This window comes from Sturnus vulgaris, chromosome 9, assembly GCF_052056855.1.
Source record: "Sturnus vulgaris isolate bStuVul1 chromosome 9, bStuVul1.hap1, whole genome shotgun sequence".
Classification (NCBI taxonomy): Eukaryota; Metazoa; Chordata; class Aves; order Passeriformes; family Sturnidae; genus Sturnus; species Sturnus vulgaris.
The window spans coordinates 10,475,056-10,491,709 of record NC_142251.1 but is presented as its reverse complement, the minus strand read 5'-3'; the positions used below and the strand labels follow the sequence as shown (position 1 = coordinate 10,491,709).

The following is a 16,654-nucleotide window of genomic DNA, read 5'->3' as shown; positions in this document are numbered from 1 at the left end:
CACGTTTTCATAAAATAAAGGTCAAGCACAACCTAGAAGCATCCATGCCTCTGGAAGCCATATCATCCAGTTGAGAGATACTGATGGCCCCACCATCACTCAGCAGTAACTCTTCCACACAGACCAGTTCAACCTACTTGTACACCATAAGTCCTCTCACAAATCACAGGGCTCTGCTTTATTAAGTATGTGGCAACTGAAGGAAGCTAAATGGTTTCTACCTCTCAGTTTCTTTGGCTGCCTGGCTTACAGCACTGAACTTGGAACATAGAAAAAGAAACGATATTAAACTCCAATTAAACTGTAATTACATTTAATGAATACCAAATACCTGCCTCACTGAATAAACTGTAAGTGGAAAGATTATTTTCTCATAGTGACTCCCATGAAATGGCAATACATACCTTTTAGGGAAAGTATTTTAATTTTAACAATGCAGAGCACCTCTAGGTGTGTTTCTCAAGTTCATCAAACCATTATGAAGTGGAATTTTGAGAAAGTGGAGGGACACAGGCACTCTTTTATATTCAGAAACAGTTTTTATATTAATCTGTGTTTTAATTGGGTTAGCAGCTGCTACCTACAGACTTCCATACTCTGAGAAGCAAATAGGTTTGAGGAATTAAAACATGGCTCTTTAGAGCAGTTATTAAAGCTCCCTGGCATGGTTTTTGCCTTTCTTGCCATCTTTTTCTCCATGCATTCTTCTGGCAGAGGTGGACAGCTCACCGATTGCAAAGTGCTGGTTCTGCCTTTCAGATAGCAGCTGAACCCAAATCTCTGGAAGTGACTGAAAGGTGTGTTTGGAAAGGAACACAGAATCATAAAATAGTTTGTTTTGGAAGGAACCTTTAAAGTTCATCCAAACCAACCTCCCTCGCAGTGAGCAGGGACATGTTTAACTAGATCAGGTTGCTCATAACCCTGTCCAACCTGACTTTGAATATTACCTTTCTGGCAACCCGTGCCACTGTTTCATCACCCTCAATATAAAAATCTTCCTCTGTATACTTAGCTGACTAGTTTAAAGTCATTATTCCTTGTCCTGTCACAATGGGGCCAAGCAGAAAAGTCTATCTTAAGTACTAGATATTTGCAATAAGGTCTCTTGGGAGACTTCTCCAACCTGAACAACCTCAAAGCTCCCAGCCTTTCCTTACAGGAGAGGTGTTCCATCCCTCTGCTTATCTTCATGGCTCTCTTTTGAACCTGCTCCAAGAGGTCCAAGTCTTTTCTGTATTAAGGATGACAGGCATTGTTTCACTATCTCAGCCAGTACTGATGCAAATGGCTTCTACCATTCCAGGCACCCTCAGGACTGTATCTGTGTAGCAAAGCACCCGATGTCATGGGAGGACTGAGTATAATGGCCTCATCCAGACATTTCCCATCAGGAGGAGGGAGGGATATGAAGGTGGATGCAGACATGCCACCAAGAGTCATGTATTCTTGCCCAAAACTCCTTCTTTCCTTCCCTGCCATGGCAAGCAAAGTACCAGTCTGTCTGTACAAGGACACATGGCCAAGTATATGCACACAAAATTCACGCTGCAGAAATCACACATATGAACACAAAGGAATCTATCTCCTCCATAGGTATATTTCAATGCAGGTCAGAGAGTTCTCAAACTGGACCAGATTTCTACTCTCTCATCCTTTCTGATACATTTTATTATCAGTTATGTCCATCTGCCACATCTAACTTAGTGCATTGGATCTCTGCAGCATTATCTGGTCCTGAAGCTTTGAAAAAGTATAAAAACATAAAACTGCACAATTGTAAAATTTCACTGGTTATCCCAAGAAGCATGAGGTTCTTGGGAACACAAGCAAGCTATAATGCCTTTATTTTTTATATTTTCATTGTCTATTCCTTCAGGAAAAAATCAATAAAAATAAGTCATAAAAAGAAAACAAAGTATCATGAAAAGATCTGTACAAGCACCTTGCATGTAGAGGGAACCTCTCCTTAAGCTCCTGGCAAGAACCTTCTTGGGAACCAGAAAAATCCTCTGCATCTTCCAAAAGGGTGTGATGAGCTTTATATACCTAAACACAGCTTTTAACAACTTGCAAACACTTTCCATCTTCTGCACCTAAGCATTCAGCTCACCCCTCACAACAACCAAGGGTTCATGACCTGTTGTTTTATAGAAGCAGGTCAGGAGAAAGGGGTCGAGATGAGGTTTCAGAGTGAGCCAGCACTGGAAGATAGCTCCTGGCCATTGGTGTGGGGAGTTGGAGAAACATCATGTAGCCAGAGGAGAGCACAGATACATCAAAAGGTAAGCAAAGTGATGTCTTAAGGGTGGCAACGAGCTCTCCACCCTTCCAGGCACCCTTCCCATGCTGTGCTGTTGTCTTCAGGAAGGAAGAGGGATGGAAGAGGTACTCCAAACCCAAGGAGTAATGTCAAACAAGCCCAGTAACCCTTCCACACAGAGGCACCTCCTCTACACCAAGCAGTTCTACTGCTTAGCAAAGGCAGAGGGGAGAGGAGAAATCAGCAGCACAGCAGACAGGCTCCCATGTAATGTCAACACCAGTGCTTTTCCTAGAGAGTTTATCTGGAAAAGCATCGTATTTCTACTTCAAGACAGTTTGCTGATTACCTAAGCACTTGTCTCTGGTGTACAATCTGATAATCAGGCCTGGTCTTTCTTTGTAGACAAAGAGGCCAATAAATCTCACCCTTTGTAAGTAGAGGTGCCTAGACAAAGCCCTTTACTGGCATTTAGCAAAATGAGTATTTTTCAGAAAACATAAACCAGTAGAAAGTCAATAAGAAGTGTCGGAGGAGTTCAGGCAGCAGCTCTGCAAAAGCACATCCTGGCTGTGTCCTTGGGGTCTCAAACAAACCTACACCAGCAGCACAAGGATGATCCCTGCACCTATCTAGCAGCACCCCACTGTTTAGTAAGGTTCACCTGTGGCTCTCAGGGCAGGCTTTCAAACTCAGCCCCATATACGGGCCCCAGGAACAAGCCCAGTTACACCTCCAGCATGATCCCACTCTTGGACCTCTTGGCAGCCCCTCCAACAGGCCAGGGGACTGCCAAGCCAGGAAGGACAGAGGCCATGCTGGGCATTAAGTAGCAAGGGGTACAATGTGGGGGTGACTAGGAACCAGTGATGGCAAGGCTAGGATTAAAACCAGCTTCCTAATGCATTCTGTTATTAACAGAGGACTTGCCAAACCTGGTAGTGGGGCATTTTTGTACCACTGATACACACAAATCAGGGTTTTGCAATAATTTTGCCTGCTGGCCTCAGTACTGCCCGTTTTCACCCAACTCTGGACATGATACCAGACCAAGGTTCTTGGCAGAGTCTACAATAGAATGCTGACCTGGGACACCTGTGTCCATTCTGGACTCCTGTAAAAGCACAGCCATCACAGACACACACACAGACACACTCAGCTTCACTTGCTTCAAGGCTCCACACAGGAGATGCAAACACCTGCTCCAGACCCCGAGAGCAAGAGAAGACCAAGAAACCATCACTGCAGTACAGGAGCATTAGATGGGCTGACTGCTGGTCACAAGGTCATCGTCCAGAGAACCTCTGAATATCTAGATTGCAGCAGGCTGGAGGCTCTGTTCAGCTCACGAAGCTGAACCACAATCACGTACCAAGCAAGTCATGCAGGCTCTTGTGCAAGAATAGAAATGCAGTCTTTAGCAACAGGAGAAGGGACGCAATGGAGAGATTTTCAGAAAATGGAGTTTTGGTGGGAGTTAATGAGACAACTTCTCTTCAGAATTTAGGTGACTTGCAAGGCCAACATTTTGGGCTCAGCCCTAGAAGATGACGTTGTCTTTAGCAAAGATCAGGTGCAAGCTGTGAGATTTATCACGTTTGTACAAGCATATGTCCAGCAAGTCTCATGGGGATAAAGACAGCCAAAGTAGTCGTCCAGCCTTCTAGCATTAAGGTTGCAAAACCATTTCCATTGTAACTCTCTGTTCTCACACATTTATAGATTTCTGAAAGTTCTTCTCTGGGGAATAATGTTTTCTGTGCTTAGCCTTTTTTTTTTTTTTTAAGTTTAAATAAAATACCTTCAGATGGTTTTGAGTTACAGGAGAATAAAAATAAGTATTTGTTTTTACAATGTGAAAATATGAAAGGGGCTGGTTGGTTCTGGAGAAGACTCCACCTAACACAGAGGAGTCATTTTTCATCAGGCTAGTACAGGTGGGACAAGCCCTCCACAGGCTTAAGCCTGTAGCCACAGAGGTAGGGGAAAACACACCATGGTGTTGATAATCCTAGACAAGACAGGGACAGAATGAAGAATACACTGATTCCCACAGTCAGTATTTTAGTCATTGAGCTGGCCAAAATTGAACCAATAGACTGACAGGAAAAAAAGCCCAAAGCAAAAGGAACTTAAAGTTTCTTTTGATGATTATGGCAGGGAGAAAAAACACACTTGTGAAAACAGTTAATTTTTTGGGTTGAATAAAAGAAAAAACAAAAAAACACCCCAAATCAACAACAAAACCCAACCCCTGCTCCTCAATTCCTTTGAACCCTCAGGGATCACATTTACCACCTTCATTCCATATCTGGGGAAAGGCAGCCACAGCTCAAGAGCAGCTGTCCTTGGCAATGAGAGTAAGCAAGTAAAGAGAGGCCACTTCTCCAGCAATCATTTCAAGTGGCCCACAATTACAACATCAAAAAGAAAGTCTGGAAAATACAGACATGAATTGTCCTACCACTCTGAAGGACTCCTCAAATTCCAACATGCAAGCCCACAGGAGAGTAATTTAGTGCCTCTGAACCACACATCTGCACAGCACTGTCTTTCCTCAGTCCATGCTCTCTTCGACCACCCCCACGACAGAGGAGCACAGCAAAATCACAAGAGCTTATAAAGAGGTTACAGGATTTTGAACATTGGCTAACAGGAGTGTGTTTATTTGGTGGTCACCCAATTAAGGCATTTGTTAGCTGTAAATACAATTATCTTAGTTAGCAGACCAAAGCTAGAGTTATTTATTAATCCAAACAGAGGTCTTTACACACTAATGTAAAAAATTATTCTCTTTGTCATTAACTCAAGGCTAGCATGACATGCTGCCTTGCAGCTGCACCATGAAGAGGCGACCCAAGTCCCTGGTGCAATGGAAACCTGCTTCCCAGAGAGACTCTTGGAGCACCTGGGAACCTTTGCACTTTACCTCTGTACAGAAGGGCGTAAGCTGGGGATGCACCACAGGCTGAACATACATGTGAAAGGTGGATTCGATCTCCATCGTCCTGCCATTCAGCTTCAGGATAGGGAATTCGATGATTTCCTGAATAGGGCAAAAAGAAAAGCAGCTGTTCATTTAAAACAAACAAGAGATGAAGCTGGAAATTATCCCATCTAGCAAGGTGGCCTGATAGTCCCAAACAAAAATAAACTCAACACAGAACTCTGCAGAAGTGGGAAGGTGGTACTGCAGCACAGAGCACATCCAACACTGTTAGAACAGACGAGGATGGTGCCGATGCTCATCGCAGCAAGGACAGGCTGCAAGGAAGTCTCTGTGCTCAGCACTGCAGCTGCACACATCACTGCCTAAGCTGAACCTAAGGAAGGTGATCTCACACCACTCCCATGTGCTACCCAGGGAACGTGAAGCTGTACTTGCAAAGGGCTCACAGCTGTTTAGCAAGGACATCACAGGTGCTGTGCCCTCTCCAAGACCAGTCTCAACCTTTCCAGCCCACCATCCTTTTAGTGGACATAATCAGACAGACAACAGGGACTACTGCATGAAGCACCTCCATCTCTGGAGAGGTGGAGGAAAACTGCCCTCCTCCAACAGACTGAGAAGAGGAGCTGAAAGCTCCCCCCAGATCCATCCCTATGGGATACAGCATAGTAGCAAGCCGTTCTTCATTTTCCTCTTTGTAGCCAATTTATGCTGATAGGGAAATAAAAACGTTCCTTCATCAGAAGAATGTTCAATTATTTGAATAATCAGCAATCAAAAATTTACATGGACCTGCTAATAAAAAGTTTAAACAAATCCAGTTGCGATGGATTTCTCAATTATTAAAAAATATACATGAAATTAAAAAAGCCGCCCACTGAATAAAAGCGATAAAATCCTTTGTGTTCACCCCCCTCCTTCTCCACTCCCTTTCTTCTTTCCAGTTTAATGTAAGAGGAGAAGTGACAATTTGTTTGGTGTCTTTAAAGAATAATTTGTCTATGTTATTTAATAGAGATCCATGGCACCAAGGTTCTGGAGTGCAAATGAGCCCGCTGAGTGATATCCATGCAACAAGCCTCTCAAATCACTTCTGGAGAAAAACAGAGAGAGGGAGAGAGAATAAAAAAAATATTGCTTTTTAATATTCAAAAACAGTTTGCAAAATTTAATCAAAGCAGAGCAAAAGCTAACATTTTTACCACTTTGACATTTTTATTAGTGCTTTCATAAATTTTTAAAACATGAACGGAATTAGTTTAACAACAAAAAAAAAACTGCCTGAAAACATCTGGAAGAGACAAATAAGAAATAATAAAAAATGAAAAAAGAATCCAACTCCTGTGAGTAAAATTAGCATGTGAAAAATGCAGCCGCTGCAGAGGAACTAACACAGTTTTTTGGACCATGGTTGCAACCCTCATGACCTGCAGGCGGAAATTATCAAGAGGTTACACATATGAGCTGATGACATCACCACCCCACTAGGCAGCGGGAGGGCAAGAAGCTGGGTGGGTAAATGGAAACAATGGATAATTTAAATAGCCAGGAGAAACACCCAATTTCCATGGTGGACAGAGCCCAGAGACATAGCAGAGCAGCTCCCCAGTGAAGCAGGGGCACAACCCAGATCAGGGCACGTGGAGAGCACGTGCTGCTGAGATGGAGGGTTAGAAAAAAATATAAGAATCAAATAAAGTGTTAACAGTGTGGAAGTGCCCAGGTGTAGACATTGAGCAGTGAAGCTACACAGAACGCATGGCTTAAGCATTTCCTCATGGTCAGCTGTGCCACACTCTCTGCATGCTGCGCTGGATAAGGCAGAGTGGATGGCTGGGCACATCCTTCCCCAGAGCCATACCACCCCAATGGGAGTCACCAAGTTTTCCCAGGAAAGAGAGCAAACTTGACCCAAGGGCTCTAAGGGAAGGAGAAGATACATGCCAAACACTTGAGTATTAGCCAGATGGCCTGTTGTGGTGCAGCCAAACTCACCAGCTTCAGCCACCCAGGAGGACCCATGGAAACCCAAGAGAGTAAGAAATGCTGGATACAGCTGATCCTCCCCTCAAAAGGGCCACCACAGACAGGCTCTGAAAGCAGCAAACTTCTGTTCAGAAGGAAAACAGACTGCAAAGTTTGAAGTCAACGGACAGGCTGCCATAACAGAGCCAGGCTTAACCTCAGGATAACACCATCCCATCTTTCAAATTGGTCTGGGGCATCACACTGCCCCTTAGGCCAGAGGGTGACCATGGAAGCAGGCAAGCCCACGGCAAGGCAAGAACACTTCCCTTTCCAGAGAGGGACACACACCAGCTGGATTGCATAGCAGGGCTGTGTTGCAATGCCAGGATGTGCCCTAAGGGACCACAAACATCCTCAGGTGCCATCAACTGGCTGGATGCAAAGTGAGACTGAAAGACAGCCTGCTGCTGATCTGGTACACAAAGGCGTCTCTCGCCTTCCAGAACCAAAGGCAAAAAGCACTTCAGGAGGGTCAGATTAAGACAGACGGAGGAAATAAAAAGCCATACTTTAAAAACGTGGGAAATTTAACAAAATCCAGAATTACTGTAGGGAAGTGCATGGCTAGGAGCAGGATGGAACCCCAGAGGCAACTAGAACACCTTAGGAGTTCTCTTGGGCTTATCAGGTCAGTTTTTGAAGCAAGTGGTAAAGAACCTTTCCCAAAAGGCCGTTTATCTGCACACTTCCTAGAGCGGAGATTTTTCCAGTCTCTGGCAGTGTTTGCTCCACTGGTATCTAAGGCAACAGATACCAGCCCCATGAAATCAGCCCCACTCCTCACTAACGACATTAGCCAGTCCTGCAATGAAATTTAACCTGTGACACTGCTGTACTTTTCATTTAAACTTTCATTTGGAGAGAAGCAGTGTTTGGAGACCCTGCAGTTTGTCCTGCTAATAAAGACAAGTGTTGGGACCTTTAAAGGTGCCATTCATCTTTTGCCTTTATTAAATTCAATTTTCTTAAGCCCATGATACATCATGAAATTAAGAGTTGACATTCCTGCAGAAACAAAAATATCTATCAAACATAAACAGAAAGGGGGGGGGAAAAGAGGCCTCTATTACCAAGAATTTATGGCTTAAAGTTGATCTGTTTCCACTTTTTCTCTCTCTTTCTTTTTTTTTTTAACAAGCATATGGTTTGTTTTAGATATCTGAAATGTTATTACAGATCTAGAATTTCATTAGTAATTATTATGAAATGGTGAGCACTTAGACACTCATATACACAACCCCCCAACAGACTGTAATGCAGGAAGGCAGCCGGGTGCTCTCTCACGTTTCACAGCAGCTCAGTGAGCTCAACATGCTCAGCTCCATCTCCACTATTCAAGGACCTTCACTGCTTCTTCCCAGGCAGGAAAGGTGGAGGAAAGCAGCACGAAGGAGTTAAGGGCAGAGATTCACTGACACTTCCTTTCTTCTATCAGAGCCTGATCAACCGTAAGTGTTACCTTGAGATCCTCACATATATCCACTCCAACATTGAGTAAATGTTCCAACTTTAGCAGTGATTTGTGCCAGCAGCATTTGGGGCTTCCAAGCCTTCCCTCTGCCCCCACTGCCAGCTTTTCCTTATAGCACAACCAGGAGTTATGGATATGCTAAAATAATGCTGAGGGTGTCCAGAGGCTGAAAATAGCCGCAAGCTACCAGAAGAACAAATGCACTCATTTGAATTTTGCGAGCACTGCAATTAGGTATTTTATTTAGCACTGCAAAGTAAGTTGAAAGGAAATCCAGGATTCAAACCACCACCAATAAATAAGCGGCTTTTTATTTTCCTTTCATTGTTAGAAAAGTTGAACATGTTTTTCTGTTGAGAAATTCTGCACAAGGCTCCCAATTACAGGCATTTGCATTTATATTGTTGGAACAAAGAGCTTCTAAAATCAATATTAACACGCTTAAAGAAAAAAACATCAGCACCCTGTCCCTCCCCTCAGCTGTGCCCCCAAACACAGTAACAATAGGAACCTACAGAGTCAGAGGCTTACACAGATCCATTACCGGGTCCACTCTCTTTACAACAATCCTACATTTACGATTTCAAGGTACTTCAAGCAAATCTATGTGACAGTTTCCTCAGAACTTTTGTCCTTCTGAAAAACCAAGGGTTTAAAAAAAAAAGTTCCAGGTAGAAGTCTCCTGTGCAACCTGACTGTCCCAAGCCAGTGGGGTGAGCAGCAGCAGAGTAACTGTGGAATTGCTAGGGACTTTCTTCTAAGAGGGATTCGAAAAATTCTTAATGGCATGTGAAAGCACTGCTATAAACCCAGCCTTCCCTTACCCAGTCATCCTATATGAAACTCCCTTCCCTTTAACACCAGAGCAGGGATGCACCAATTCAGCTGTCTTGATCTTCTTGCTAATAAAAGAAATGAACAAGCACACAACTATACTTGCTAAACAATTTCCAGTCAGAAAAGAAAGCACCCTAAAAAATTACCCTAATTCCCACAGAGGAATCTTTTTGCTTATCCTTTTGGATCTGGGTACCGCTAACATCATTATAGAGAAAGAATAAAGTGCCCAGCAAGAGCTTCCCAGCTCTCAAAACCTTTTAATCCAAATGCCTATGTACAAAGTGGACAGGGCACACTTCAGGACACAGAGTTATATATTTGAAGACGACCATATGGTCTATTCAGTTCAAAAACTACCAGAGAATAATTTATCCCTTACTCTAACCTCCATGTGAAGAAGTTTAATAAACACAAGAATAAAAGATGCCCATAAAAATCAGAGCTGACTGTTCAAAATGCAATAAAAACAAGCAGAGGCTGTTGAGAGAAACTGATTTTGTCTGATAAGGAAAAGCATAAAACTTCTTACCAAAAGAACCGTTTACACTTTCTAAAAATATAAGGGCAGAAGAGGCAAGAGAGTATCTGTGGAGGGACAGAGCTTCAGCATCAGCTCATTTTGTTCAAGGATTTTTTTCCCCCCTCTCTTTAAAGAAAAAAAAAAGTCATTTTATGCACAAGGAGCTTATTTCTTAAACAAACACTCGTGTTTTTGATTTACACCACGGGCTGCTCCTAAATAATTTATGGCGGGTTAAATTTATTGCACAGCCCTGGCCGGCTGCAAATTCGAATTGCCAAATAATTAGATTTTAGGGCAATGCTTATAAATTATCCGCCGATTTGTCCGGACTTGTTTGTCAGTTGCTTTGTGCTTCGGGTCATCTTTGGCATTTCGCTGTTTGTGTTTTAATTGCTGATTTACACTTTGACAGATGAGAGTTGATGCCTCCAAGATCGGGGAGAGGGTGTGGGGGCGTTGAAGAGCAGAAAGAATCAGAGCTTTTAAAGCCTTGTGATTTTCTTTTTTTTTCCAAGGCAATTAAAATCGAAAAGGGACATAGTAAGGATAGCACTAGTCTAACGGATCTGCCTCCCCAGTTTCCATTCTCTGCCTTAATTATTATTTTAACTAAAGCCATTTCCAAATGAGCAGCCTTGCACTGGCCCTCAGGGGCAGTAACCAAGATGACCTCATAGGTCTTTTCCCACTTCTAAATTTTTATTAAACTAACCAAAACAAATACCATAAAGGCAACACCTCTCCAGTGCAGAATAGCAGGACTTCTGCTGAATCAGGGCTATCCTGGCTTTCCAAAGGATGCCTGCCTGCACACACACAGTGGAGCCTCTCAGTGCCTCAGTCCTGGCTAAGTTACTCTGTGTACTGATTAAACCTACTGATAAACCTTTGGGAAAGCAGATGACCTCCAAATTTCTTTTTTCCATCACTACCTAGCTTAAAATACACATATGCACACACCTAACAACTTGATACATTTAAAAGAACTACTATATCCCAGAAAAGTGTGAAGGGAAACACACATCAAAAACAAAACACAAGAGAACTGGAAGGAATATGGGAAGACCATGAAACACTGGGATAAGATGATGTGAAGAAAAATTCTGCTGCCTGACCATTGATTATCCAATGTTTCTTCTTCCCCCTGCTCTCAGGTGAATCACACTGCCTACCCCCAAAACTCAGGCACTGAAACCCAATGTCAAAGGCTGGATTTCCTCAAAGATAAATTTTGAGTTGCATTTTGCATTCTGCACTGACATCAAATGTGGCTCTTATTTCCCAGTGCTGCCTTACAACTCTGAGTGTGAGGGACCATTTCTCTTTCTTTAATAGAAGCTGAAATCCCCATCTAATCACATGCCTCCAGGAGCTTCAGCTTTAAAAGAGACATCTAGTCCATGCACCTGCCTGAGGGCAGCATCATCACCCCCTAAATAATTTCTGACTTTGTCTAGGCTGTTTTTACCGACTCCAATAAGAGAGACTCACACACTCCCCAGGCACTCACTCTATCCTCCTGTTTCATTAGTCTTATCATTGGAAAGTTTTTCCTAATGTCTAATCTGAATTTCCCTTGCTGTTGTTTAAATTCCCAACTGCTCTTCCTACCCACAGCAGACACAGGCCAGAACATTGCCTTTTTCATTGCCTTGCAACAAAGACCTCATCTTATATACACCCCAATACCACAGCTGCGTTTTGCAGACCCCTGGTCACACTCACTGATTCTCTTCTTCACTCTCTTGAAATAGTACCTTTTTTTTCTTCTAGAGAGTATGGAATACAAAGTGAAATACTTCATCAGCTCATGTTACTTCTTACAGAGCCAACAAAAGGAGGATCCACGTCTTGCAAATGATACTTTTGTCCTAAACTTACCACTGTGGTCCTAGGGAGTTTTTCATGCCTGCCATTCCACCTGAAATTATGACAGCAGGATCACTACTCTTGTCCTGCCATCCTTAACGAAACTTTCAGTAATCATTTCCTCCCAGGCTGCCTCTCACCACCAGCAGCATCGTTCCCTGCCAAAACCCACTAAGCTATTTTGATTTTTCCAGCAGGACCCAGACATCAAGAATAAGGCAGAATCTCCCTCCTCTTTTCACACATGGGATGAGAAATATAGACCAACAGACATCAACACTTCAACGTGTTTCTTCAAGCACTATTGACATATATTTAACCACCCAGAACATCTCTACTGACACAGTCAACAACAATTTAAGCTTGACAGTTTGGGGGAAGTTTAGCACTCAAACCAGATTAAAAACAGCACACACACACATATTTCCATGTATTACCTTTCCACTGCAAGATGGCAACTACACTATATCCTTTTTCACATCCACTCTTGTCTATGGCAGACAAACAGCCTGTGCAGTCCCAGTTGCAGAATTATCAGATCATTTCAAGTCCCAACCTCTTCACCTGATATTGAGCAGGACAAATGATCAATGTTCCCAACGACACTAAAACATCTGGGATGGGCAGAAAGGGCACATTAGCGCATGTAAATGAATACCCAGGGTTTCACAGACATCACAACTAGCTGCTGATGACAGCGCATTTCTGCCTGACAGAGAGGAACAAAGTAACGTTATGAAGAGTTATTCTGCCAGCTAACAATTGCATAGACCAACAAAGACAACACAGGGATGGTTGCACAGCAAGCTTGGCATAAAGGGGAAAAATCACACAAGATTTAGGCATGTCCTGTGTCCTTCTCACTAAAAAAGCTGGGTTGCATTGCTGCCTTATCAGGAAAGTTTTGTTCAAAGCTAAGACAAGACCACTTTAAAACAGCGAAGACCATTTCTCAGGAACCACAACAGCCTGAAAAGCACCATCCCCAAATAGCACTAGATGGGTGCCATGTCATGAAAGAATACTGCTTGGTTTTAAAACATTAAGCTGGGAGCAATGCAACGTATTTCCCATACGTCAGAGGCTGTGAAAGAGCAGCAGGCACACACCGATCATCGACAACCACATAGGGCCACGCACACAGCAGGACTAGCACAGCAAACGTACAAACCTGTGACATCCATCCCCTTCACTTCAAAATGCACGATGGGAGTATTTCCAGAAGCACACATAGCCCTCATCAGCGGCTTTATAGAGAGGCGAACAATCCAGCAGACTTGCACATTCCTGAGCTAGCCCGGATCTTTTCTTTTCAGGGTGACTGCCACTCAACTACTTTCTGCTGTAACAACAAGTCTACTTAACTTTGCAACTTGTCACCTAAACGATGTGTAATGTTTGCACAGCTAAGGATACAGTGTTCAAACAGCACAGGTGGGGAATTGCACAGAGGGATTCATAACTGATGTGGGGCCTCTGCACATTGTGAGGGAAAGGGCAACATGACTGATTGCTTTAGTCATCTCATCAGTCTGTCAATAACCAGCCAAAAGCTGAGCAGGTTAGGTCAGGTTAGGACGGCAGCCATTGGCCACCTGAGTGCCCTGGTATTTTAGACTTGTTGCTATAATAATGCTGGGTTTATATCTTTAAATAAGAAATTGCTTTGAATTTTTTTTCATACATCAGATGTCTTGCCTGGTGGTCTCATGGTTGTGGTCTCCAGGAGATTAGGGTTCAATAACTGTTCATGTTCTCTAGCTCATCAGGTTTTAAATAAATACAGCTAATTCTGTTGCCTGAACTCATAACCCACCCTGTCAGATTTGTACGGGTCACAGCACGGTTGTCCCCACTTACTGGGAGAATGAGGGAGGTCTCCAAGGCAAAGTGAGTGCAGGTCCGAGACGCCAGGTGCAGTGTAACCCTCTAAAGCTACAAGGCCTAAAGACGTTTGTTCAAAACTCAATGAAAACAGGAAAATCCATTTGAAAGGGCTCTTATATGAGCTGTTTCCTGCCACTCTAGGAACTTACAGCATTCTGACGTAAGAACAATGGCATAAAACCAGCCATAACTGGCAAAGAGGTGATAAATATATATATATTTACTTACTTTTACTAAAAGAAAGAAAAGACTTTTAAGTCGCTATGTTGCATGCATTTTTGACAGCATTTCTTTAGAAACAGCACTGTAAGAAGCAGAATTGAGAAGTAGGTAATTAAAACTACACCCAAGCCTAAGATGCGTGAACATAGGTAATTGCAGATTAATATTCCACTTTAATACTTACGCTGAGTTAAAGTTGCCATGGGAAACAAGCCTGAATTTCTTTATTTTTCAGCAACTCATGATCATCTTCAATAAAGGTTCTGGCAGGTGATTTCTAGTGCATTGAGCTTAATAGCCAAACCAGTGCAAGAAGAAAGCTGCTACGTGGGATTGTCCAGATAGAATAGGCAGGTACAGGCACACATATGTCCTTTATCTGCCTCTGGGTAGGATTGTGACAATGTCTGTTACTGTGTGAGACATCTGCATTCCCATCCTGGCCTTCAGCTGGGATTGCCTTGATGCAATCTCCATAGAAAATGACGTGGAAAGCACACACAAGCTACCTTGCAGCTTGCTTCCCAGCAGATGGGCCATCCCCCCATTGCCTCCTCCTGCAGCAAGTTTGCGATTTCAAGGACAAATTCCTCCTACAAAGTAGCTCCAGCTGTGGCTCCCAAGGCAGCTTCTCTATGCTCTATCTAGTCACCTTACGCAGAGAGCTTGGCAGGGACTGCACATCTGTTGATAAGGCCTAAATTTGGTGGAAATCAACATCCATTCCCATTACAAGGTCAGTCTATAAATCACAGCACCTCAGGAGCAGAGACACACGACTCGGTTGTCCCTGCTGCAGTAACAAGATCGTGGATAGAGCAGGACAGGCAGCTGTACAGATCATCACAGCCACTCCAGCTGTACATGCCCATGACTGTGAGCTGGATGTGAGATGGATGTTCAAGGGAAAACACGTGTAATGCTCTTTTACGGCAGCACTCAAGGAAATACAGACTGAACCCGATATAACCTTCTGCATTTGTACTTAATATTATCTTACAGAAAGATTGGCTCCTATTTGTAAATACACTTTTGCCAATCACAATATGTACTATGATCATCCAGAATTGTTTGAACACTTAAATTAGTAACTGAACATCTGCTTAGTCAGTGTCAGTGTTTATGGTGAAACAGTGAGTGATGTTTTGTATTTGTTAGTATATCCAGTTTCATTTTGACAGCAATTATAATTAAAAACGCTCCCAAAATAACAAACTAAATGTGTGCTGAACACAGTTGAAGTATCTAGGATACACTTACAAAAAATATCAAGATATTTTTGCATTTAAAAAGTACTGCTTAGGAGGACACAGAAAACATTGTCTGTAAACAATTTATTCTTCTGCTTCTGGTCACAACCTTCTTCAGCAATGAGAAGATCTGAACATTTCATATTTTCCCTTTATAGAGAGTTTGAAAGATGCAAATTTCTACTTCCCAAATGATTACCAATTTGAGTGAAATCTGAGACACTGAAGACCTGAAAAAACTGACATGAGAAAACACAACTTTATCATTACCAAAAGCTCATTTAGCAGCTTAGCAGCTCCTAGATCCAGCTCCTTCTACCAGGTCAGAGGTCTGATGCTCTTTTACACTTCCAGGCAGCAGACATACAGAGCTTGAATTTTATTTGATTTTCATTTAAGTGGCTTTAATAGATTAGAGATTAATATCATATATATAAGGCTAATTTCAAATTCAGCTTTGAACAGATCTGATTTCTACCTTCAGACTTTTTATATTTAAAACAAATAATTTCTTTTCAACCACTCGGCTGAAGTTGAAGGCAAGATACTTGGCTTGCTGACTGAAAGAGACACACCTCCTTACTGCATTAATAAAGGCAGCCACAGATCTAAGTCTGTGGAGCTGCTTAACATTGTCATTGAAAGCACTGACCACTATAAACACTGGTGTCTACAAGGACAAAGGGACAAAAGAGCAAGACTCTCACTTATTTAATGCATCTTCTCATGAAGCTAAAGCTCCATATGTACCCAGCTCTATGGGCTGACAGTGTATAAAAGCATAAGGTACTTATAAACTTTTACCAGAGAGTAAAGAAAAAACTCAGAGCTGAAAAATGAAACACACCACCACTGTTCAGGGTCCACTGACCTCCGCAGAATGACAGCTCCCAACTGACCCCATTGGGCTTCGGATCACATTCCAAAGGCGCAAGGTAAGCTTTAAAGAGATGCGAGAGGCCAGCCATAAACATCTCTTACTGCCAACCCCTAATGACCTTTGGCTGGCTAAAACACTACATGACACATACTGTGCAGTTAAAACCCCCCACACCTTCTTTTCTCTCTGGGATGGTCCCATTATTCATGCATACATCCAGAAAACCAATAAAGCTAAGCGGTTTCTATGTGTATATAAACAAGCATTTGGATGGAGGGGCGTATCTTCTGAAAGCAGTCAGAAATCAGGGCTGCAATGATGCTCCCATTCCTTTGTGGGTTTAGGGCAGGGAACATGAAGGACCCTCGATGCCCAACACAGGAGTGAGTGGTAAAGCACAGGGCAGCAGCCAAAAGCACTCAGCCAGCAGTCCCAGCCACTGGAGCCACAATGCAGATGGCTTCCCAGGGG

At 42.9% G+C, this 16,654-nt stretch overlaps 1 protein-coding gene across 3 annotated transcripts in view; it reads right to left on the bottom strand.

The window, feature by feature from the left end:
* Positions 1 to 16,654, bottom strand: part of ERI3 (ERI1 exoribonuclease family member 3) — a 130,669-nt gene that overhangs the window by 101,554 nt on the left and 12,461 nt on the right. For all 3 annotated transcript variants that reach the window (XM_088169769.1, XM_014872102.2, XM_088169768.1), the window contains exon 3: positions 5,193 to 5,309. In XM_088169769.1, coding sequence (XP_088025895.1) covers positions 5,193 to 5,309 — 117 coding nt within the window. The remainder of the gene's footprint in view (positions 1 to 5,192; positions 5,310 to 16,654) is intronic.